At 46.4% G+C, this 22,352-nt stretch overlaps 1 protein-coding gene across 1 annotated transcript in view; it reads left to right on the top strand.

The window, feature by feature from the left end:
• The window catches only part of ZAN (zonadhesin), a 49,446-nt gene that overhangs the window by 7,359 nt on the left and 19,735 nt on the right, over positions 1 to 22,352 (top strand). The window contains exons 5-19 of the mRNA XM_070728736.1: positions 432 to 588; positions 1,094 to 1,279; positions 4,503 to 4,667; positions 4,767 to 4,864; positions 6,227 to 6,299; positions 6,414 to 6,554; positions 7,589 to 7,811; positions 8,938 to 9,137; positions 9,881 to 12,178; positions 13,189 to 13,278; positions 13,940 to 14,187; positions 15,129 to 15,309; positions 18,118 to 18,232; positions 20,768 to 20,862; positions 21,151 to 21,327. Coding sequence (XP_070584837.1) covers positions 432 to 588; positions 1,094 to 1,279; positions 4,503 to 4,667; positions 4,767 to 4,864; positions 6,227 to 6,299; positions 6,414 to 6,554; positions 7,589 to 7,811; positions 8,938 to 9,137; positions 9,881 to 12,178; positions 13,189 to 13,278; positions 13,940 to 14,187; positions 15,129 to 15,309; positions 18,118 to 18,232; positions 20,768 to 20,862; positions 21,151 to 21,327 — 4,447 coding nt within the window. The remainder of the gene's footprint in view (positions 1 to 431; positions 589 to 1,093; positions 1,280 to 4,502; positions 4,668 to 4,766; positions 4,865 to 6,226; positions 6,300 to 6,413; positions 6,555 to 7,588; positions 7,812 to 8,937; positions 9,138 to 9,880; positions 12,179 to 13,188; positions 13,279 to 13,939; positions 14,188 to 15,128; positions 15,310 to 18,117; positions 18,233 to 20,767; positions 20,863 to 21,150; positions 21,328 to 22,352) is intronic.

Raw genomic sequence — 22,352 nt, forward strand, 5'->3', positions numbered from 1 at the left:
GTAAGTAGGTAGGTAGATAGAAAGGTAGGTAAGTAGGTAGGTAGATAGGTAGGTAGGCAAGTAGGTAGATATGAATGATATATATGATTGATAGATAAGATAGATAAGTAGGTAGGTAGATAGAAAGGTAGGTAGGTAGGTAGATATGATTGATAGATATGATTGATAGATTAGATTGGTAGGTAGGTAAGTAGGTAGGTAGATAGATAGATTGATAGATAGGTAGGTAGGTAGATAGACAGAAAGGTAGGTAAGTATGTGGGGAAGGAGGGAGGTACATAGGTAGATAGGTAGATAAAACAGCTGCCTCTACTGTTCTTAAGTAGACTACTAGGGAAGTGGTCAATTAGCCCCCAGTCTTACTCCCTAGGAGACCTCCTCTGGAGTAACCATTCCTGTCTCTTGGTAGCATTGTGGGCTCTTGCATCTAGAAGAGGAGAAGCCCCTTCTTCCTCATTGCTGCTATGAAGTGCTGGAGGTTCCAAAGGCCCTGGCTGAACCTTTGCCTCAGGCACCGAGCCCTCACCATCCTCTTCCCTGTCCAACTTGAATGCCAGCCAGTAATGGGCTGCTGGTTACGGGGTCCCGGTAGGAAATCCCAGGATGCACATGGATCTTTGCATCCCCGATGCGCACTTCTGTGGAGATTTGGCTTATGCGCATGTACAGCAAGTGAAATCTTATGTGAGGACATGAGCGCGGGTGAGATTTTGGCGATTTTCACCAACGTTTTGCTCCTGAGAAAGCGCGGAAGCAAAAACATCACCAAAAACTTGTTTGCGCACACATCCTCACATGAGATTTCACTTGCTGGGCATGCACATAAGCCAAATCTCGTGCCGACAGGCACTCGCACACCCGCCAGATGTCCGCACACTCGCAACAGCCTTGCAGGGCGTAGCAGTGGTGCCGGAGACGGGCGGCCCTTCACCGGTGCCAGCTGCCCAATCATCATGTTGGTCTCAAATGGGATCTGCTATCGGCTGCATGTGGGCTGCTGGTGGGTCACAACCTACGTACATACCACTCCTCTGAAGAAGGGTTTTGCTGTACAGGGGGGGTCCTCATTCTTTTCCCCCTCCCTCTCCTACAGCCTGTCTGACCAAATGCGATTTTGACACTCCGATGGACCTCTGTGGATGGAGCAACCCAGAAGAAGGAGATGTGAGCTGGATTCAAGTGCCTGGCAATGATGAGCCTGGTGTGGGGCCGTCGGACGACTTCTCCAGGCCTGGATGTGAGTATGCGCTGGACAAGGAGGTCCCATCTGGTGGAGCAGGTATCACTAAGGTGTTTTCCTCCAATGCAAGCAGAGGTTTCATTTTCCTTGTAATTCCGGGTCATTTTTTCATCAAGCAGGTGGGACGCTTCAGTGCCTCAAATTAATAACTTTATTTACTTCTTTATTTAATTCGAATTCTGTGCCACCCAATCACAATGGGACTTGGGCTGGCTTACAGCAGTATAAAAAATACACTACAATAATAAAAAGAAGTCAAGATTAAATATTAAAACAATAAAAACCCTGGTACAAAAACCCACAAAGCAAGTCTTCGGAGAGGGGCGGCATACAAATCAAATAAGTAAGTAAGTAAGTAAGTAAGTAAGTAAGTAAGTAAGTAAGTAAGTAAGTAAGTAAGTAAGTAAGTAAGTAGTCCAACCAACTCACATGCATACCACTCAAACACAATTTGACTGTGACAGATGTAAATATTCAAGGCTGGCAAAGGCAGGTCTTCGTAGCCTTTCAGAAGGCCAGTAGAGTGGAAGCAATATGGACATCGGGGGGGGGGGGGCATAGAGCCAGGGCAGCCACAGAGAAGGCCCTCCCCTGTAGTCCCACCGACCTACACTGCTTAGTCGACGGGACCTGGAGAAGGCCAACCCTGTGTGATCTTATTGGTCAATTTCTGGCAACCAGCCAGATCATTTTTGAATTTATTTTTATTTATTTTATTATTTATTAATTTTGTCCAATACACAATACATATTGAAGAGAATAGATATGTAGTATTATATATAAAGGAAAGGATAGAAGAAAAGATATAAAAATAGAGAAGAAGATATATGAAAGGAAGAAAAGATATATGATATATGAGATAAGGAGAGACAATTGGACAGGGGACAGAAGGCACACCGGTGCACTTATGCTCGCCCCTTACTGACCTCTTAGGAACCTGGAGAGGTCAATCGTGGAGAGTCTAAGGGAGAAATGTTGGGGGTTAGGGGTTGACACTACTGAGTCAGGTAATGAGTTCCACGCTTCGACAACTCGATTGCTGAAGTCATATTTTTTACAGTCAAGTTTGGAGCGATTAATATTAAGTTTGAATCTGTTGCATGCTCCTGGGGAGAAAACCCAGAGTGAGGGGTGGGTCTTGTGCTAATCCTCATCAATTTGGTGGCCCAACGTGGACTCGGAGATACTTTGGACTGGATTGTCCGCCAGTAGAGGCTGGCTGTACTCAGATCTAATGTAGGCATCCTTTCAAACTCCTAAGACCACTCACACAAAAGATTCCTTTATTAGGAATGCTGGCAGCCCTGCGTGCGTGGCGCCTTGCTTTAACGCAACGATTGGGGGTAAAGTACCTTGTGGGCAAGGACATTAAAGGTGGAGTTTCTGTGAAATTCTTGAGTCTTGACTCACTCGGGCTGAGTCGCTGTTGAGGAGACCATGGGTTATTGTAGTATTTAGGTCTAAGGTCACATGGTTGGGCACGCCTAGCTGTGATCCAAAGCCACATAAGGGTGCTCAGTTCACATGATGCTGTTAGCATAAGTTAGCATGAGTTTTGAACCCTAGGTTTTGCAACCACGGAGCTCTGGGTAGGCCGCAAGGCCTGGGGAAATTCTAGCTTGTAGCAAAAATGCAACCGGAGTGCTTTTGCCAACATCTCAAGGCCTACTGCCAAGACTTCCCTCGATTTTGCAACAGTATGTATGCTGTACATTGTGCATGAATGACCCTATCATGTAAACTGTGCATGTACCTAGCAGGAAGTTGCATAGAGATAACATTCCTGTAAGAAAGCTGGCTGAAAAAATAAGTTTGAAGATTTCGATGCATTCACTCTTGGAATAAAGTTGGCTTCTTTCGCTCCTACAGTGGTCTCTGCTTATCTTCAAACCCTTCCCCGTTCTATAGACCATGAACCTGTCTGTTGACTCATGATGGGCACCATCTCTCCGGCGGTTTTTATGGCCCAGGCTGCACGGCACGGCCTCAGCCTTTTCATAGTTGCCCCGAGTCCTCGGAGAGGGGCAGCATACAAATCTAATTAATAATAATAATAATAATAATAATAATAATAATAATAATAATAATAATAATAATAATATTATAATATTGTTATTGTTGTTATAATAATAATAATAATGTTGTTGCTTTGTTGTTGTTGTTATTATTATTATTATTATTATCATCATCATCATCATCATCATTATTTTACCTGCTTCCGCCACCACCTCGTCGGTCTACAGCACCACACTGGTAGGAACCCATTGACAACGCAATTTTTGGCAATTGTTTACTGGTGCTTCCATGTGGGAAGAAGCCCACCCACCCGAACTCCTCTGAATGCTGACCTTTATTCTTTATTCTTTGTCCTACGGGTCCAAGAATGGTGGAAGGTCTTAAGCATAAAACGTATCAGGAAAGACTTCATGGACTCCATCTGTAGAGTCTGGAGGACAGAAGGAAAAGGGGGACATGATCGAAACATTTAAATATGTGAAAGGGTTAAATAAGGTTCAGGAGGGAAGTGTTTTTAATAGGACACAAGAACAAGGGGACACAATCTGAAGTTAGTTGGGGGAAAGATCAAAAGCAACATGAGAAAATATTATTTGACTGAAAGAGGAGTAGATGCTTGGAACAAACTTCCAGCAGACGTGGTTGGTAAATCCGCAGTCACTGAATTGAAACATGCCTGGAATAAACATAGATCCATCCTAAGATAAAACACAGGAAATAGTATAAGGGCAGACTCGGTGGACCATGAGGTCTTCTTCTGCCGTCAATGGAAGTGATTTGCGACAACTGATGGGGCGATGGGACAAGCTAAGACGATATATGATGAGTAGAATCCGAGACCAAGCTACAAGAAACAAATTGGAATCGTTTTATAATATGTAAATAGATACTTTGCTCTTGGGTTAAAATGGTTTATAAAAGAAACACCCCCGATTGGTGGTGGGGTACGGATGATTGTGTGGTAGTGGGCACAATCACTGTGCCCTTGTTATATGTTGTGTGTGTGTTTTATATTATAAAATAAATAAAAAAGCCAACCTTCTCTGTTTCTATGTCCTAAGCACAGCTGAGGGCCTCTTCCGACACGGAAGGAGACAGCGGAAAAGAACCGCCAAAAATTGTGTCATCAGTGGGTTCCTATCAGTGGGGCACTCTGAACCGCCCCGGTAGAACCCACCACGGCACCCCACCCACGCAGACTCTTTGTCCCAAAGCCAAATTCAGATCCTTTCCACTGTCGTTGCAGTTGGTTCCTACATGTTGCTGGACTCTTTCGATGGGACGAGTCCTGGAAGAGGCTTCCTGAAGAGCCCCCTGTTCCGTTCGGGAGGCTGCCTTGGCCTGAAGTTCTTCTACACTCTCCATGGCGTCTCCAACGATGCGGCCCTGAAGATCTACACGGCTCCCCCAGGCAGGTTCCTGGGCCTTCCGAAGGGGACACAGCCTCTCCCCCTCCCCCCAAAGGCCCCTTGAGTAAACGCCATTTCCTCTTTGTGTCTCCTGTCAATAGGGGGAGACCTGGGGGTCCCGTTCCTGACTATCCAAGGAGAACAAGGTCCCAACTGGAAGAGAGGATTCGCTAATTATACTGGGAGGGGGGACATCCAGGTAAGGTGGTCGAAGGGGACATAATATGCTGGGGAGGTCTTGCTATGGCCCTTTGGGAGTAGGTAGTCCTCATTATTCAGTCCAAAAGTCCCATTGCTAAATGAGGCAGTGGCTATGTGAGTTTGCCCCCTTTGATGATCTTGAATTTGTAAAACAAAAAGGGGGTCACGTGCTGCAGCCGGTGTGCTGTGTGTGCAGCTTTGTGTCTCTGGCATGCGCCTCTGTGCGTCTGAGTGAGATTTCGCTTCTGTGCATGCACAGGAAGCAAAATCTCACGAGGGCACGCATGCACGAGAGAGATTTTGGCAATCTCACATGCATGATTTATCATCATTATCATTATCATTATCATTATCATTATCATTATCATTATCATTATCATTATCATTATCATTATCATTATCATTATCATTATCATTATCATTATCATTATCATTATCATTATCATTATCATTATCATTATCATTATCATCATCATCATCATCATTATCATTATTTGTTGTGGTTGTTGTTGTGGTTGTTGTAATTGTAAGTTGTATGCGCCCTTCTCTGAAGACTCGGGGCAGCTCACAGAATGCAAAAACCAACACAACAACAAATCTAATTAATTAAAAAATACTACTAAAATCCCATACATACTAAAATCAGTCAGCCAACTCATTCACAATCACACATCACATCTCATAAACAGGGGAAGGGGCTCGCTCTAATTTCCCGATGCCTGGTGACATAAATGAGTCTTGAAACTCTTGCGAATGGCGAGGAAGGTGGGGGCAGTGCGAATCTCTGGAGGGAGCTGGTTCCAGAGGGCCGGGGCCATCATTCACCTTCCTGAACATGCATAGAAGGTATCTCCACAAAAGGTGTCACATTCAAGGCCCATAGGCTGGATCCAGTCCATGGAGTGCTTAAATGTGGACTGGAAATATCAAAGCACCAGCCCTCCGCCAGACAAAATGGGCTGCATACAGTCCCCTGCAGCCCATTTTTGGCTTCATGCAGCCCTCTGCTGGCCAAAAATGATGGCACAGAAGCCTCATGAGGCCTCCTTGTGGCCTCTTTTTGGCAGGCAGAGTGTTGCTGAAGGCCATGGAGGGCGAAAATGAAGTGCCCCCCCCCCCTGTTTTGGCCAGTAATGTGCTGCAGGAAGCCATTTAGAAGCTGGGGCAAAGTGGGGCCTGTTTTCACCAGCAGGGTTGTGCAGGAAGCATCCATCCTGTCTCCCAACCAAGGTCTGATTTCAGAGAGGGGAATTAAAAGAATGGTTGCCTGCCATGCTACACACAGCACTTGAGTGGGCATCTGTGGGCATCTGTGGGCATCTTGTGCAGCTTGTGATCACCCGTGGTTTTCCTCTCCTAGTTTGTCTTCGAAGGCTTCTATGCAGGCAAACGCGGTTTGGCAGTGGACAATGTGGTCATTTTTCCCTGTGAAGGTAACCTAACCCCAACCCTGTGGGCAACTGGCATGGGGCAGTGGGATTGAAGAATAGCCAGGTGAAGCTGCCCACCCCAGCTGACTCTGCCTGGCCGCCTTCCCTGCCCCACAGATATTTTGGCCAGCTGTGATTTTGACAATGACACGGACCCCCTCTGTGGCTGGAGTGAGTCCTTGGGGGACACCTGGAAACGAACGAACCAACGCACCCCGACCGAAGACACCGGGCCCCCTGGAGATTATCCCAGTGGTGGTAAGAGGAAGGAGACACGCCTGGGATCTCAAGCAGGGGGGTCTCATTGCCGCTGGAATTGGGGGACAAAAATAGCAGGAGCACTTAGATTTATAGGCCGCTTCGTGGTGCTTTTCCATCCCCCTCTAAGTGGTTTGCAGAATCAGACTCTTGCCCCCACAATCTGGGTCCTCATTTGAGCCGGAGGTGAGATTTGAACTGCTGAACTGCAGCTGGCAGTCAGCAGAAGCAGCTTGCAGTACTGCACTCTAACCACCGCACCACCAAGGCTCAAAATAAAGAATAAAGAATGCCGTGTCTACTTCGGGATCCTCCCAGTAGTCGGTCTCATAGAATGACAGCAATCCACAGAACACAACGTTGTGTAGCAATGCAAGAAAATATTCGCAGCCAAAGATGGAAACGAAGGGGCTTTTTTTCCCCTTGCACATGGTTCATGATCCAAACTAGGTGAACGCCAGGCCAAAGCCGTCTCAGTTGTGGCCTTTGGCCTGCCACACTTCATAGGTGGGGATTGCTATGTAAAGCCACTACCGGTACGATGCGCACACAGCTATGCATCGCTAGTGTGCAAGCGCACATCCTCAGTGAGATTTTTCTCCTGCGCATGCACAGTAAGCAAAATCTCATGAGAGGACTGCATGCGCATGTGAAATTTTGGTGGGTTTTTTTCCTTCCCCACATGCGCCGAAATCTCATGCACTCGCATGTCCTCTCACAAGATTTTGCCTCCTGCACATGCTCACCACAGCTGAGGGGTGGTGTTCTAAGGTCAGCTGTGGGTGGAGGAGGACACCCAAGTTGCGGACCTTCTCTGAGGGGGTCAGAGGTTCGCCCCCCCCCGAGTGATGGGATTGTCCTTGGGAGGCAAAACCCACAGCCATCCCGTCTTGAGGTGTCAGCAACCAAATTCAGAGAGCACCAGGACCGCTTACAATACCGTGTGGCCGGACCTCCACCCTCTGGTGCCATTCCTGTCAGTGTTGACATAATGACCATGGATGTCCTGATGGGTCTCCCTCGCTTTTTTCTAGACGGCTACTACATCTACGTGGAAAGCGGCCAACTGAAGCCGAACGAGTCCACACGTTTCTCCACCTCACCTTTCTGCCTGAGTTATGAGGCCTGCATTGAATTCTACTACCACATGCACAGCATCGTGGAAGTGGAGACCCAGCTCAGGGTCCTGCTGGAGGGACCTTCAGGAAGCGCTGTTTTTCTCTGGAATCGTACGGGGAATCAGGGTCCCAACTGGCTGTACGGATCTGTGACACTGCCTTACACTGGAGCACAGCCAAGCAAGGTTAGCGGTACAGGAGGCTAAGGGTCCTGGGCGTACAAGGAGTACTGATGCAGTTGATTGACAAGCAGGAATTTACATATTTTATTTATTTATTTATGAGGTAGGAGGCGGTCCGGTAAATAGTCTGGCCCTGAGCCATTTAGGACTCTTGAATTGCATCCGGAGACCGACTTGTGACCAATGCAGCTCCCATAGAGTTGGAGCGATACCCATTATCACACCCGACACTTCACTTTGTACCCACTGAAGTCTCTGAACGCTCTTCAAGAGTAGCCCCAATTAGAGCACATTGCAATAGTCAAGGCAAGATGTGATGAGGGCGTGAGTGACTGTGTGGAGCACCTCCTGGTCTAGGTAGGGTCGCAATTGGTAGACAAGACGGACTTGAGCAAAAGCCCCCCTAGCCACAGCTGAGAGATGTTGCTCGGCTATGGATCTAGGAGGATACCCAAGCTGCAAATCCTATCTGAGGGGGAAATCTCTCCCATGAGTACCAAAGACAGACAAATGGAGTAATTCTTAGGATGAAGGACCCACAGCCACTCAGTCTTGTCAGGATTGAGCTTTAGCCTGTTGACTCCCATCCAGACTCTTATGGCTTCCAGAGACTGGCACATCACTTCCACCACTTCATTGAACTGACATGGGGTGGAAATGTACAACTGAGTATTGTCAGCGTATTGTTGGTAACTCACCCTGTGTCTTCAGATAATCTTACCCAGTGTTTCATGTAGATATTGAATAGGAGAGGAGAGAGGACCGACCCTTGAGGCACCCCACATAGGAGGGGCCTAGGAGTCGACCTCTGTCCTCCCACTTACACCGACTGTGATCGGCCAGAGAGGAGGAGATCCACCATAAAACGGTGCCTCCCACTTCCAACCCTTCCAGCCGTCACAGAAGGTCAATGGTATCATATTTTAGGAGGCAAGCCTTGAAGGTGGGAAGGGTGGAACAGATGTCTGCATATCTGCGGTGGTCCCAGCTTTTGGGTCAGATGAACCATCATTGACTACCAATAAAGGAGAATATTTGTAGTTGAAACGAGACTGGTCTCTCATCTCTCTTGTTGGCTTACAGGTGTTTCATTACCCAAACTGGATCATCCCATCAGCGCCAGTTAGTTTGGGCAATGGAGCATCTGCAAGAGAACAGCAGGGACATCCTTGTGACTAACCCTTTTTCTGGAATTCAGGTCACGTTTGAGGTCATCAGAGGAAACAATGCCTACTTGGATGTGTCGCTGGATAAGATTTTGGTGCAGAGGGGCTTTTGCACAGGTGAGAAGCAGGATTTGCACACCTAGACAGACAGGTATGAAGATGTAGGCTGCAGTGGTCGTGGGCAGTACTGTCCATTTTCTTTCCGGCTGGATAGAGGGGCACACCAACGCAAAGGTGTGACAGTCCACCTGTGGTTCTGTGCAGAAGGGAAGTGTTGGTTTTCATTGCGTTGTGTAAGGTAAGCTTCCATAAAAGAAGTTTGCAGCAGAAAGAAGCAAAATGGAGAAGAAACCCACCATTTCTTGATGGCTCGTGGAGGCCCCCCACCCACGTGTGGGGTACAGGCAGAGTTGGGCTGCACCCGGTAGGGGAGGGATCAGTGATCTGTTAGAAAAAACAGAGGTGTGTGCATGTCTCCACGCCCAGGCGCATGTATGCATGTGCACATGTGAGATTTAACTTTTGCGCCATGTGCCTGAGGCAAAATCTTGTGTGATTTTGGTGATTTTTGCCAATTTTTCATTTCTGTGCACTTGTGGAAACAAAAATATTGGTGAAAATCATCGAAATTGCACAAGATTTTGCTTCGGGCACATGGGCAGAAGCAAAATCTCATGGTGGGGGCACACGCTTGTGGGACGGAGCACGTGCACCCTCGCCAGCCCCGAGAAGCACTGAGGGGGAGTACTGGTAGGTGCCGGCGACGGTGACCCCTTGCTGGGTAGAGGTTCTGAAAGGCGATGGGGGCAAAAGAGGATAATCCTTGAAGGTCCCAATTTCAAAATTATTCTTCTTTCCAGGACACCCACCAACTACTGCGCCTCCAAACACCATCTCAACAGCCACCTCTACTACTTCTGAGAGTTCCACCACCCAAATAATTTTGTCCACCACCGCTCCCATCACCACCAGTACAACTGTCTCTCCCAACAACACCGTCCCAACGAAGACACCCATCACTCCCATCACCACCATTACAGCTATCCCTCCCAACAACACCGTCCCGACGAAGACACCCATCACTCCCATCACCACCAGTACAGCTATCCCTCCCAACAACACCGTCCCGACCAAGACATCCATCACTCCCATCACCACCAGTACAGCTATCCCTTCCAACAACACTGTCCCTACAAAGACACCCATCACTCCCATCACCACCAGTACAGCTATCCCTCCCAACAACACCGTCCCCACCAAGACACCCATCACTCCCATCACCACCAGTACAGCTATCCCTCCCAATGACACCATCCCCACAAAGACACCCATCACTCCCATCACCACCAGTACAGCTATCCCTCCCAATGACACCGTCCCCACGAAGACACCCATCACTCCCATCACCACCAGTACAGCTATCCCTTCCAACAACACCGTCCCCACAAAGACACCCATCACTCCCATCAGCACCAGTACAGCTATCCCTCCCAATGACACCGTCCCCACGAAGACACCCATCACTCCCATCACCACCAGTACAGCTATCCCTCCCAACGATACCGTCCTCACTAAAACACCCATCACTCCCATCACCACCAGTACAGCTATCCCTACCAACGACACCATCCCCACGAAGACACCCATCACTCCCATCACCACCAGTACAGCTATCCCTCCCAACGACACCGTCCCCACGAAGACACCCATCACTCCCATCACCACCAGTACAGCTATCCCTCCCAACGACACCGTCCCCACGAAGACACCCATCACTCCCATCACCACCAGTACAGCTGTCCCTCCCAACGACACCGTCCCCACGAAGACACCCATCACTCCCATCACCACCAGTACAGCTATCCCTACCAACGACACCGTCCCCACGAAGACACCCATCACTCCCATCACCACCAGTACAGCTATCCCTCCCGACGACACCATCCCCACGAAGACACCCATCACTCCCATCACCACCAGTACAGCTATCCCTCCCGACGATACCGTCCCCACTAAAACACCCATCACTCCCATCACCACCAGTACAGCTATCCCTACCAACGACACCATCCCCACGAAGACACCCATCACTCCCATCACCACCAGTACAGCTATCCCTCCCAACGACACCGTCCCCACGAAGACACCCATCACTCCCATCACCACCAGTACAGCTATCCCTCCCGACGATACCGTCCCCACTAAAACACCCATCACTCCCATCACCACCAGTACAGCTATCCCTACCAACGACACCATCCCCACGAAGACACCCATCACTCCCATCACCACCAGTACAGCTATCCCTCCCAACGACACCGTCCCCACGAAGACACCCATCACTCCCATCACCACCAGTACAGCTATCCCTCCCAACGACACCGTCCCCACGAAGACACCCATCACTCCCATCACCACCAGTACAGCTATCCCTCCCAATGACACCGTCCCCACGAAGACACCCATCACACCCATCACTCCCATCACCACCAGTACAGCTATCCCTCCCAACGACACCGTTCCCACGAAGACACCCATCACTCCCATCACCACCAGTACAGCTATCCCTCCCAACGACACCGTCCTCACGAAGACACCCATCACTCCCATCACCACCAGTACAGCTATGCCTCCTAATGACACCGTCCCCACGAAGACACCCATCACTCCCATCACCACCAGTACAGCTGTCCCTCCCAACGACACCGTCCCCACGAAGACACCCATCACTCCCATCACCACCAGTACAGCTATCCCTCCCAACGACACCGTCCCCACTAAAACACCCATCACTCCCATCACCACCAGTACAGCTATCCCTACCAATGACACCATCCCCACAAAGACACCCATCACTCCCATCACCACCAGTACAGCTATCCCTACCAACGACACCGTCCCCACAAAGACACCCATCACTCCCATCACCACCAGTACAGCTATCCCTTCCAACGACACCGTCCCCACGAAGACACCCATCACTCCCATCACCACCAGTACAGCTATGCCTCCCAACGACACCGTCGCCACGAAGACATCCATCACTCCCATCACCACCAGTACAGCTATCCCTACCAACATCTCTGTTATCACTGGGATGACGTCTACCCCCAAACCGACGACTACGTTGCAACCTCCCTCTTCTGCCCCCAGACCAGGTGAGCCATCTTCCCTCAGCTCTGCCCTGGCCAGCCTAGCACTTCTAAGAGTTCCCAGCCCTCTGGTACCACCACCGGGCAGCCCCTCCTGACGGATTCTGTTCATACCCTCAAAACTACATCAAAGAGGCCGGGCGTGGATCAGACAACTCCTGAGCAACTTCCCGGTTGGTTCTTTGTAGAAGTTGCAATCTACCAGGTGTCACTGTTTCAGTCAGAAATGGTTGCTTGGTAAAGGTAAGAATTGCAGCTGCACAAAGGAACAGAACAACAAAAGAATGAGCAAGACGTTGGCTTTCTGATGAAAGAAGTGCCGTTCACTGTATTCCAGGAGAAAAAGAGACATTTAGCAAAGATCCCTGGCAATACAAGGGTTGTTTTTATTGCCCTAGAGCAAGGTTGCCAAAGTGGCAGCTGCATTGGTTGCCAGTCGGTCTCCCAACACAATTCAAGGTGTTGATTATCACCTTTAAAGCCCTAAATGGGTCAGGGCCAGACTGTTTATGGGACCACCTCCGACCTCATACCTCTCTGTGGCCAGCGAGGTCCCACAGAATCGGCCTTCTCCAGGCCCCATCCACCAAACAATGTTGGTTGGCAGGACCTTGGGGAAGAGCCTTCTCTGTGGCATCTCTGACCCTTTGGAATCCACTGACCCCAGAGGTCTGTGCTATCTCCTCCCTATTGGTGTTCCGGAAAGCCATTAAGATCTGACTTTTCCAGTAGACCTGGAACTAGGATTGACTGCAAGTAGGGAGGTTTTTTGTATGATATTATTGTTTTTATTGTATTGCTGATTTTGTTGTTGTATTTATGATTATTGTTAGACACTCTGAGTCCTTTTTGGAGTGAGCTGCATATAAATACAAACAAACAAATGTCCACTCCAGCCCCGCGAAGGAGAAAATGTTGCAAAATGTCATGTGACCACAATGTGAAGCAGTGAGTTTGACACCCGTGGTCGTAGAGAAGACCTTTCGGCTTTTTTGAACCTCTTTTTCTTTTCCAAGTACTGATCACTCCCAAATATGTCCCTTTTGTTGGGAAAACGTGTATAGCAGTGGTAGGATCCTACCGATACAGTCTGGAGCTCCGCACCAGTAAGAGCCCGGTGATGACCTAATTTTCAGTGATTTTTCCAGAGTCTAGATGGCATCTTCACATAAAAAAAAAGGATCTTTTTCTGCCTCGTGTCCCACCGGCCGGTCAGATCCCACAACATCGGCCTTCTCTGGGTCCCGTTGGCTAAGCAATGCCAGCTGGCGGGACCACAGGGGAGAGGCTTATTTGTGGTGGCCCCAGTCCTCTGGAATCAACACCCCCTGGAGATTCGCACTGCCCCCATCTTCCTGGCCTTTCAAAGGGTTTAAAAATACACCTTGCTGGCAGGTCTGGGGTCGTTGAGCGATAACAACCTTGCTCCGGCCAGTAGTGGGTCAGTAGAGTGGATGAGCGATCGATGATTGTTTTTAATATTGTGGGGTTTTATAACGTATTCTGTTATTACTTCTGTACGCTGCCATGAGTCCACTGGAGAAGGGAGGCCTATAAATTTGATTAAATAAATTAAATAAATAAATAAAGACCCCTATGAGAAGAAGAAAAACACCCTGCCCATGCTCAGAAAGTTAGGAAACCTACAGCTCTGGTGAATATGTGGGAGCAACCAGCTTTTCACGTGTCCTTTACCCAAATCAAGAGAGGGGGAGGCTGCCGGCCCCATTTTCTCCCCCAAACCTTACCCTCTATTGTCTCCCAAAGATTCTGCCTCCTGCGTAGTTTCCGGAGATCCCCATTACACAACGTACGATGGACGGCTCTTCCATTTCATGGGGAATTGTACCTACCTGCTCACCGCCACCTGCAACGCTACATCCGATGAGCCCACCTTCCAGGTCCAGACAACCAACGAACACCGCGGGAGCAACACCAAGGTTTCCTACCTCAAGTCGGTCAACGTAACCGTGTACGGGACCCAGATAGTGCTGCTGAAAGGGCGGAGAGTAACTGTGAGTATGCCTTGTTAAGCAGTGCACAGAACCCTTGTGTTATCAAGGACGTGCTCAGAGGAAAAACATGGGATTCCAGGAGATACGAGTAATTATTCAGTCATACAAGACAGATAGATTAAAGTGTATAAAATAGTGTTTACTTTTAGAAATAGCACAGTCAAGTTAAACAGTCTGGTCATACACATTCAAATCAGTCAATATCTCTTAGTACAATAATAATATTACAACCCCGTCTTTGTCTTATATATCAGATATACATTGCAGCCAGTGATGGCCTGCTACCGGAACAATTTCCAGGTTGCGTGCACAGCTGTGCACCCCTGACACACGTACATGCCTGCCCATATGAAATTTGGCTTCTGCGCATGCACAGCAAGCGAAGTCTCACGTGAAGACACTTGTGCGAGTGAGATTTCGGCGATTTTTCACATCACCAAAATCTTGCTCTCACGCATGTGTCCTCATGTAAGACTTTGCTTCCTGCACAAGCACAGAATCCAAATCTCGTGCTGACGGGCAGGCATGCACCTGCCAGGTGCATGTGTGTCTGCGACGGCCTTGGAGGGTGCACTGGTGGTGCCAAAGACAGCAGACCTTTGCTGATTTGTACAGCTTACAAATACATTAAACTACCATCAAACACACAGAGCTTACTACATCAGTCACAGTGAATCAGCATAAAAGAACAGAGAGAACAGAAAGAGAGAAAAAAAATCATGCTTTCTGGCTCCCTCTTGTGGCAGTTTGCAACACCACCTCTTAAAAGCCATAGTACTTCAGTACATACAAGCATTCATTGTTAGCTTGCTTATGTATTGCCAACCCAACTGTTTTGTACATATTACTAACAGGCCTGATCCCACTTCCTGCATGGCTACTCCTTGTGATTCTCCTCTTGCTCCCATCACTGGAACCTTCTCTGCTTCTTTGTTGTACAGGTAGATGGAAAGCGAGTGACCTTACCTGTCTCTCTGGCTGCGGGGCAAGTGTCCGTGCGCCTGAGTGGCACTTTCGTTCGGGTCCAAACAAATTTCAACCTCTCAGTGAGATTTGATGGGAACCACCACGCTGAGGTCTCCGTCCCACTGTCCTATTTTGAGAAACTCTGCGGCCTTTGCGGTAAGGAGTCACACTGGTCACTTTTTACCTGGGCAGGGAAGACAGCCGGACACCAATGGAAACCAGTACAGAGAGTGCAAGACGCAACCTGTTTGGGGGGCAGGAGTGGGTCGCCATTACCACTGCTACTGGTGCGCTGTGCATGCAGCTTCAGTTCTCTTGCATGCATGCATGTCCCAGCATGTTTTTGCTTCTGCGCATATGCAGGTAACAAAAACGGGCTGAATTCTTGTGAGGGGACACACACATGTGAGACTTTGGTTATTTTTTTGCTTCTACACATGTGCAGAGGCAAAAAAATTGCTGGAATCTCACGCACGTGTGTGTTCCCTCGCAAGATTTTGCTTCTGCGCATGTGCACGAAGCAAAAATATGCTTGGACACGCACCCACACAAGAAAATTAAATCTGTGCACGCAGCGCAACTTTCACTACTGGTGACTAGCATAATGGTAGCGGCCCACTACTGGTTTGGGGGGCACAAAAGGTCTTCGTCATAAATTATGAGGTGGGAAGGGGCCGGGAGTCAGAATTTCTCAGCATCCACAGTTTTCATCGTGATTTTAAGAAATCCTGAGCAGGTGGGGCTGGGAGCACATCTGGAGGTTGAGAACAGATGATGAGCATAACCATGGAATGGCTGTCCAGGAGAACACAGCCAGCCACAAACACTCTAGTGATTGACTGATTGATTGATTTAATTGGTTAGTTAGTTGTTATTTATTTATTTATTTATTTTATTTATTTATTTAGTTAGTTAGTTGTTATTTAGTTAGTTATTTAGTTATTCAGTTATTTAGTTGTTATTTAGCTATTTAGTCATTCAGTTATTTAGTTGTTATTTAGTTATTTAGTCATCTAGTTATTTAGTTATTCAGTTATTTAGTTATTTAATTGTTATTTAGCTATTTAGTCATTTAGTTATTTAGTTATTCACTTATTTAGTTATTCAGTTGTTATTTAGTTATTCTATTGTTTAGTTATTTAGTTATTATTTAGCTATTTAGTCATTCAGTTATTTAATTGTCTAGTTTTTATTTAGCTATTTAGTCATTTAGTTATTTAGTTATTCACTTATTTAGTTATTTACTTGTTATTTAGTTATTTATTTAGGCATTCAGTTATTTAGTTGTTATTTAGTTATTCAATTGTTTAGTTAGTTGTTATTCAGCTAGTCATTTAGTTATTTGATTATTTAGTTATTTAGTTGTTATTTAGCTATTTAGTCATTTAGTTATTCAGTTATTTAGTTATTCAGTTGTTATTTAGCTATTTAATCATTTAGTTATTTAGTTATTCAGTTATTTAATTGTTATTTAGTTATTTAGTCATTTAGTTATTTAGTTATTCAGTTATTTAATTGTTATTTAGTTATTTATTTAGTCATTCAGTTACTTAGTTGTTATTTAGTTATTCAGTTTTTTAGTTATTTAGTTATTTATTACACATAGGCTGTCCAACTCCTTCTGGGCAGCGTACAACTTATAAAAGACAGTATAAAATAATCTAAAACCCATTAAAAATATTGTTTAGTGTCTGGATCAAGGTGGTATCAAGTTCCTCACTGGTTGCCAAAGCCAGATCTTCATGGCCTTCTGGAAAGCCAGCAGGGTGGGGGCAGTACGGACCTCAGGAGGCAGCTGGTTCTAGCTAATCCGCGGTCTGTGCTATGAGCCGCTAGTGCTGATAGTCATCGCAGGAGCGGTGAAAGCCAACATTTTGGCCTCAACATTGTCTAAAATTCAGAAAATGCCTCTCTTGAATCTGCTGGCGCATCATGCGCTCATATAGGCTCACAAAGAAATGGCACTAAGCTCCTGGTGATTGCTGTGGACATGTGGGCGTCTGGTGGGTGGGAGCATGCATGTCAGCGCGAGATTCCGCTTTTGTGCATGCGCCAGAAGCCAAATCTCACATGAGGACGCGTGTGCAAGCGAGATTTTGGCAATTTTTGCTAATATATATTTGCTTGCGTGCATGCACAAAAGCAAATAAATGGTGAAAATTGCAGAAATCTCATTCGTGTGTGCATCCTCACACGAAACTTGGCTTCTGAAGCATGCACAGATGTCGAATCTTGTACCCATGCCTGCACTGCCCTCTGGTCAGTTGGAGCTCCGCGCACAGCTCCATTTTTGCTACCAGGACGCTGTATTGTGCCGTATCGGCTGCAACCTGCTGTTGGTGAGCCTTCTCCTGGGACGTTTAGAAGATCCACAAGAACAAAGCCCACTTTTGTGGCTTCCAGGAGGCCCAGAGGCCTGGAGCGTCACGTCCGTGTCGTAGGCTCAGATCCGCACTGACCTTGACTCCGAATGGAGTGCAGAGTCGGCTGACAACGAGTCAGTCGAGTTGACAGGGGCTTGTCTTAGTCCACCTGTTTGGAGCAAGTTTGACCCTGTGACACCTGATGAAGTGGACAAGGCCATTGGAGCTGTGAGTTCCGCCACCTGTTTGTTGGACCCGTGTCCCTCCTGGCTGGTTTCGGGCAGCAGGGAGGTGACACGGAGCTGGGTCCAGGAGAATGTCAACGCTTCTCTAAAGGGGGGTCCTTCCTGGCTCTCTACAAGGTGGCACTTGTGCGCCCCCTCCTCAAGAAGCCTTCCCTGGACCCAGCCGTATTTAGCAACTATCGTCCTGTCTCCAACCTTCCCTTTATGGGGAAGGTTGTTGAGAAGGTGGTGTCGCTCCAGCTCCAGGGGTCCCGGATTGTTGGGGGCAAGAGGCTGATTCTGTAAACTGCTTAGAGGGGGCTGTGAAAGCACTACGAAGCAGTCTATGAGTCTAAAGGCTATTGCTATTTTCCCAGGAAACTTTAACGGACAAGAAGGTGATGACAATCTCATGCCCAATGGCAGCTCAGCGGGGTCAGATGTCAACCTGCTGGGGAAGAGCTGGCAAGTGCCCAATGCAGGGGATGCCAGGTGAGTCTTACAGCCTCCACCTCTGCCCGAAACACTGGCCAATAAGAAATTTCAAATTGGAAAGCGTTTCTCTAGTACAGTGGTTCTCAACCTGTCAGTCATGACCCTTTTGGAGGTCGAACGACCCTTTCACAGGGGTTGCCTAAGACCATCGGAACTTTCTGATAGTCTTAGGAATTGAGACACCGGTCCTCTATCTGTCTCCAAGCAGGTCCACCCGCATGCAATTATGCCCACATATCAGGTGTGATGACAACTCCATCACCTAAATTCTGTACACATACGAGTTTATGTGACAGGATTGGCACTAAATGTACCTCTGTGGACCAGTCACACATCTATCTATCTATCTATCTATCTATCTATCTATCTATCTATCTATCTATCTATCTATCTATCTATCTATCTATCTATCCTATCTATCTATCTATCTATCTATCTATCTATCTATCTATCTATCTATCTATCTATCCTATCTATCTATCTATCTATCTATCTATCTATCTATCTATCTATTTATCTATCTATCTATCTATCTATATCTAATCTATCTATCTATCCTATCTATCCTATCTATCCTATCTATCCATCTATCCATCTATCCATCTATCCATCTATCCATCTATCCATCTATCCATCTATCCATCTATCTATCCTATCTATCCTATCTATCCTATCCTATCTATCTATCTATCTATCTATCTATCTATCTATCTATCTATCTATCTATCTATCTATCTATCTATCTATCTATTTCTATCTATCTATCTATCTATCATGCTATCTCTCTCTCTCTCTCTCTCTCTCTCTCTCTCTCTCTATCTATCTATCTATCTATCTATCTATCAGTCAGATTTATATGCTGCCCCTGTGCGGGGACTTGGGGCAGTTTACATCATACAAAAAAGACAATTTGCATCGAAATTCAATTAATTAAAGTTAAGAGTTAAATCCAAAAACTAAAAACCAATTAAAATGCACACATTCAATCAACAAACCCACCATATATTCATCGGCCAGAGGGCAAGGATCTTATGACCCCAGGCGTGGCGGCATAAATGAGTCTTTAGACTCTTACGAAAGGCGAGGAGGGTGGGGACAGTACGAATCTCTGAGGGGAGCTGATTCCAGGGGGGCGGCCCCCCCACAGAGAAGGCTATTCCCCTAGGGTCCACCAATCGACATTGTCTAGTTGATGGGACCTGGAGAAGGCCGTCTCTGGAGGATGTCACCTGACTGGTCGCTGGGACTCATGGGGCAGAAGGCGGTCCCGTAAGTACTCTGGCCCGATGCCATGTAGGGCTTTATAGGTCATAACCAACACTTTGAATTGAGTCCGGAAAGCAATCGGCAGCCAATGCAATCTGCGGAGAGTTGGTCATGTCTAGGAAGGCCCACGACTGCTCTCACGGCTGCATTCTGCACAATTTGTAGTTTCCGAACACTCTTCAAAAGTAGCCCCATGTAGAGGTAAAATGACACATCAAGAATTATAATAGATGTTAAATTGAGTCCCTGGAGAGGGGTGGCATATAAATCCAATCAACCAATAACTTTTCAACAGCACTGACAAATCTGCTACGCTTTTAAAAGACCTTGACCATGTAGCTGAGTGGTCTAACAACTAGCAACTTCAAATCTCAACCAACAAATGCTCTATCTTACACATTGGCAAAAGGAATCAGAACACCAAATACAAACTTGGTGGAAAGGAACTTGTAGATGACCCTCACTCTGTCAAAGACCTTGGAGTACTCATATCCAATGGCCTAAATGCCAGAGCCCACTGTAACAACATTGCCAAAAACGCACTAAGAGTTGTTAACCTCATTTTACATAGCTTCTTCTCTCTGGCAACATTGCACTGCTAACCAGAGCATACAAAACATTTGTTAGACCAATTCCGGAATACAGCTCACCTGTATGGAACCCACATTGCATATCAGACATTGACACAATTGAGAGAGTCCAGAAATATTTCACAAGAAGAGTCCTACACTCCTCTTCTCACAACAAAATACCTTATTCCACCACACTTGAAATACTGTGATTAGACAATTTACAACCACATCGTCTCCGATCCGATCTAAACGCAGTTCATAAAATCATACATTAAAATGTCCTTCCTCTTAATAACTGCTTCCCTTTCAACCGCAGCAATACACAAGCATGTAATATTTTCAAACTAAAATGTAAACCGCTCCAAACCTGACTGCAGAAAATAAGCCTTCAGCAATAGAGTGCATCAAATACCAGACTCTGGTTTCTTCCCCAAACCCCAAAATCTTCAACCTTGGACTGTCTATAGTCGACCTCTTCCCGTTTCTAAGAGGTCTGTAAGTGCAGCACTGTGCCTACCATCCCTGACCTACTGTCCTATTGTCCTCTTTTATGGTTGCTTTTTACTTATGTTATCTTTATACAAACTACGATTATCCCAGACATGTTTGACAAACGAATAAAAGAAATAAATAAAATAAACAACTGGTTGAAGAAGGCTGTCCTTCCTGTGACGTGTATGGTCTTCCTTTGCAGCTGTACTGACTCAAAAGATCCTGAGAAATGCAATCCAGACATTGAAACGGAGGTCCAGGGACCCACCAGTTGTGGGATTCTTACAGACCCCCAAGGTAAGAGACCATTAGACTCTCTGGGCCTTTTCAGGCGGGGCCTAAGGAACAACAGAAGAGTTGGAAGAGGGCTTGGAGGTCTTCTAGTCCATTAAATTAAAAATTAAATTAAATTAAATTAAATTAAATTAAATTAAATTAAATTAAATTAAATTAAATTAAATTAAATTAAATTAAATTAAATTAAATTAAATTAAATTAAATTAAATTAAATTAAATTAAATTAAATTAAATTAAATTAAATTAAATTAATTAAATTTCAACTGAGCTTCTGTTTCCTCCCCGTAGGCCCGTTTGCTCCATGCCATGACAAGGTGCCCCCCGAGGGGGCATTTGAGAGCTGCTTCTACGACCTCTGTGAAACCGGTGGAGACGCCGCGATGCTCTGCTTTGCCCTGCAGTCCTACGCCGACCGCTGTGCTCAAGCCGGAGTCCACATCAGTTGGAGGAACAGCACTTTTTGCCGTAAATATATTCCCACTATAGAGGTGGGCGATTGCTGGGGTGTCTTCTGAGGAATTAAGGACGGGTGCTGGTTCTATGCAGGTCTTAGTCAGATTGAAACCAAAGTCAAAACCCCATGATTTAAGCTCTGAATTCCACTCTTTATATGAAAAAGCAACATTTATGAGCAGAATTCAGTCTTTAAAGTTCATGGAATAGATTTCTCTGCTGCAAAGTTATCAGATATGCTTCCAGGAAAGGCACCAGCTTCAGGGCTAATTGCATTCCAGCAATATAATCCAGGCAATGAGTCATAGGGTATACAATTCAGCTCACCACATTCTGGCAGGTCAGGCAGCTTCCAGGAGATGAGTGTTTGTAGAGCAGAAATCAGGTATTTTGGGGAACATTTCTGGAGTCCTGGATCTAACACAGCGTCCATGAAGGCAACGTTGAAACTCCACCCAGAATTTCCCAGAATCCTTCCTTTTTATACCTGCTGGGAGGAGTCAGAAATCCACTAGTGTTAAAGCTACAACTTACTCCCTTTTAGCATACAAGTGTTGTTGTCTGCTTTGTAATCTTTGGAGAGGGGAGAATGATGCGTTTTCCAAATGCTGCCCAGGCAAATGACCAGAAGTAAAGAATATTCAAACACAGTAAATTTTACATGGAATCATTTTGATGGAATGAACAGATCTATTGTGGAACCTTTTGATTAAAGGGCTCCACTTTGTAAATGCAGCTGGCGGTAGCCTTGTCTTGCAGGATGGACAAGAAGAAAATGAACCAGGGTTACCGTCTTTTGCTCAAACGATCCTGCGTGAAGGATGGGTTTTAAAGGATAGAATAGAAACCAAGAGAGGAGAGAAAATAGAAAATAGTAGAAAATAAATAGAAAATAGAAAACAGGAATAGAATAGCAATAGAATAGGAATGGAATGGAAGAGGAGAGGAGAGGAGAGAGAATATATATAAAATATAGAATGGAATGGGGAGTGGAGTGGAATGGAATGGAACAGAATAGAATTCAGAATTAGAATAGA

This window comes from Erythrolamprus reginae, chromosome Z (assembly GCF_031021105.1).
Source record: "Erythrolamprus reginae isolate rEryReg1 chromosome Z, rEryReg1.hap1, whole genome shotgun sequence".
Lineage (NCBI taxonomy): Eukaryota > Metazoa > Chordata > Lepidosauria > Squamata > Dipsadidae > Erythrolamprus > Erythrolamprus reginae.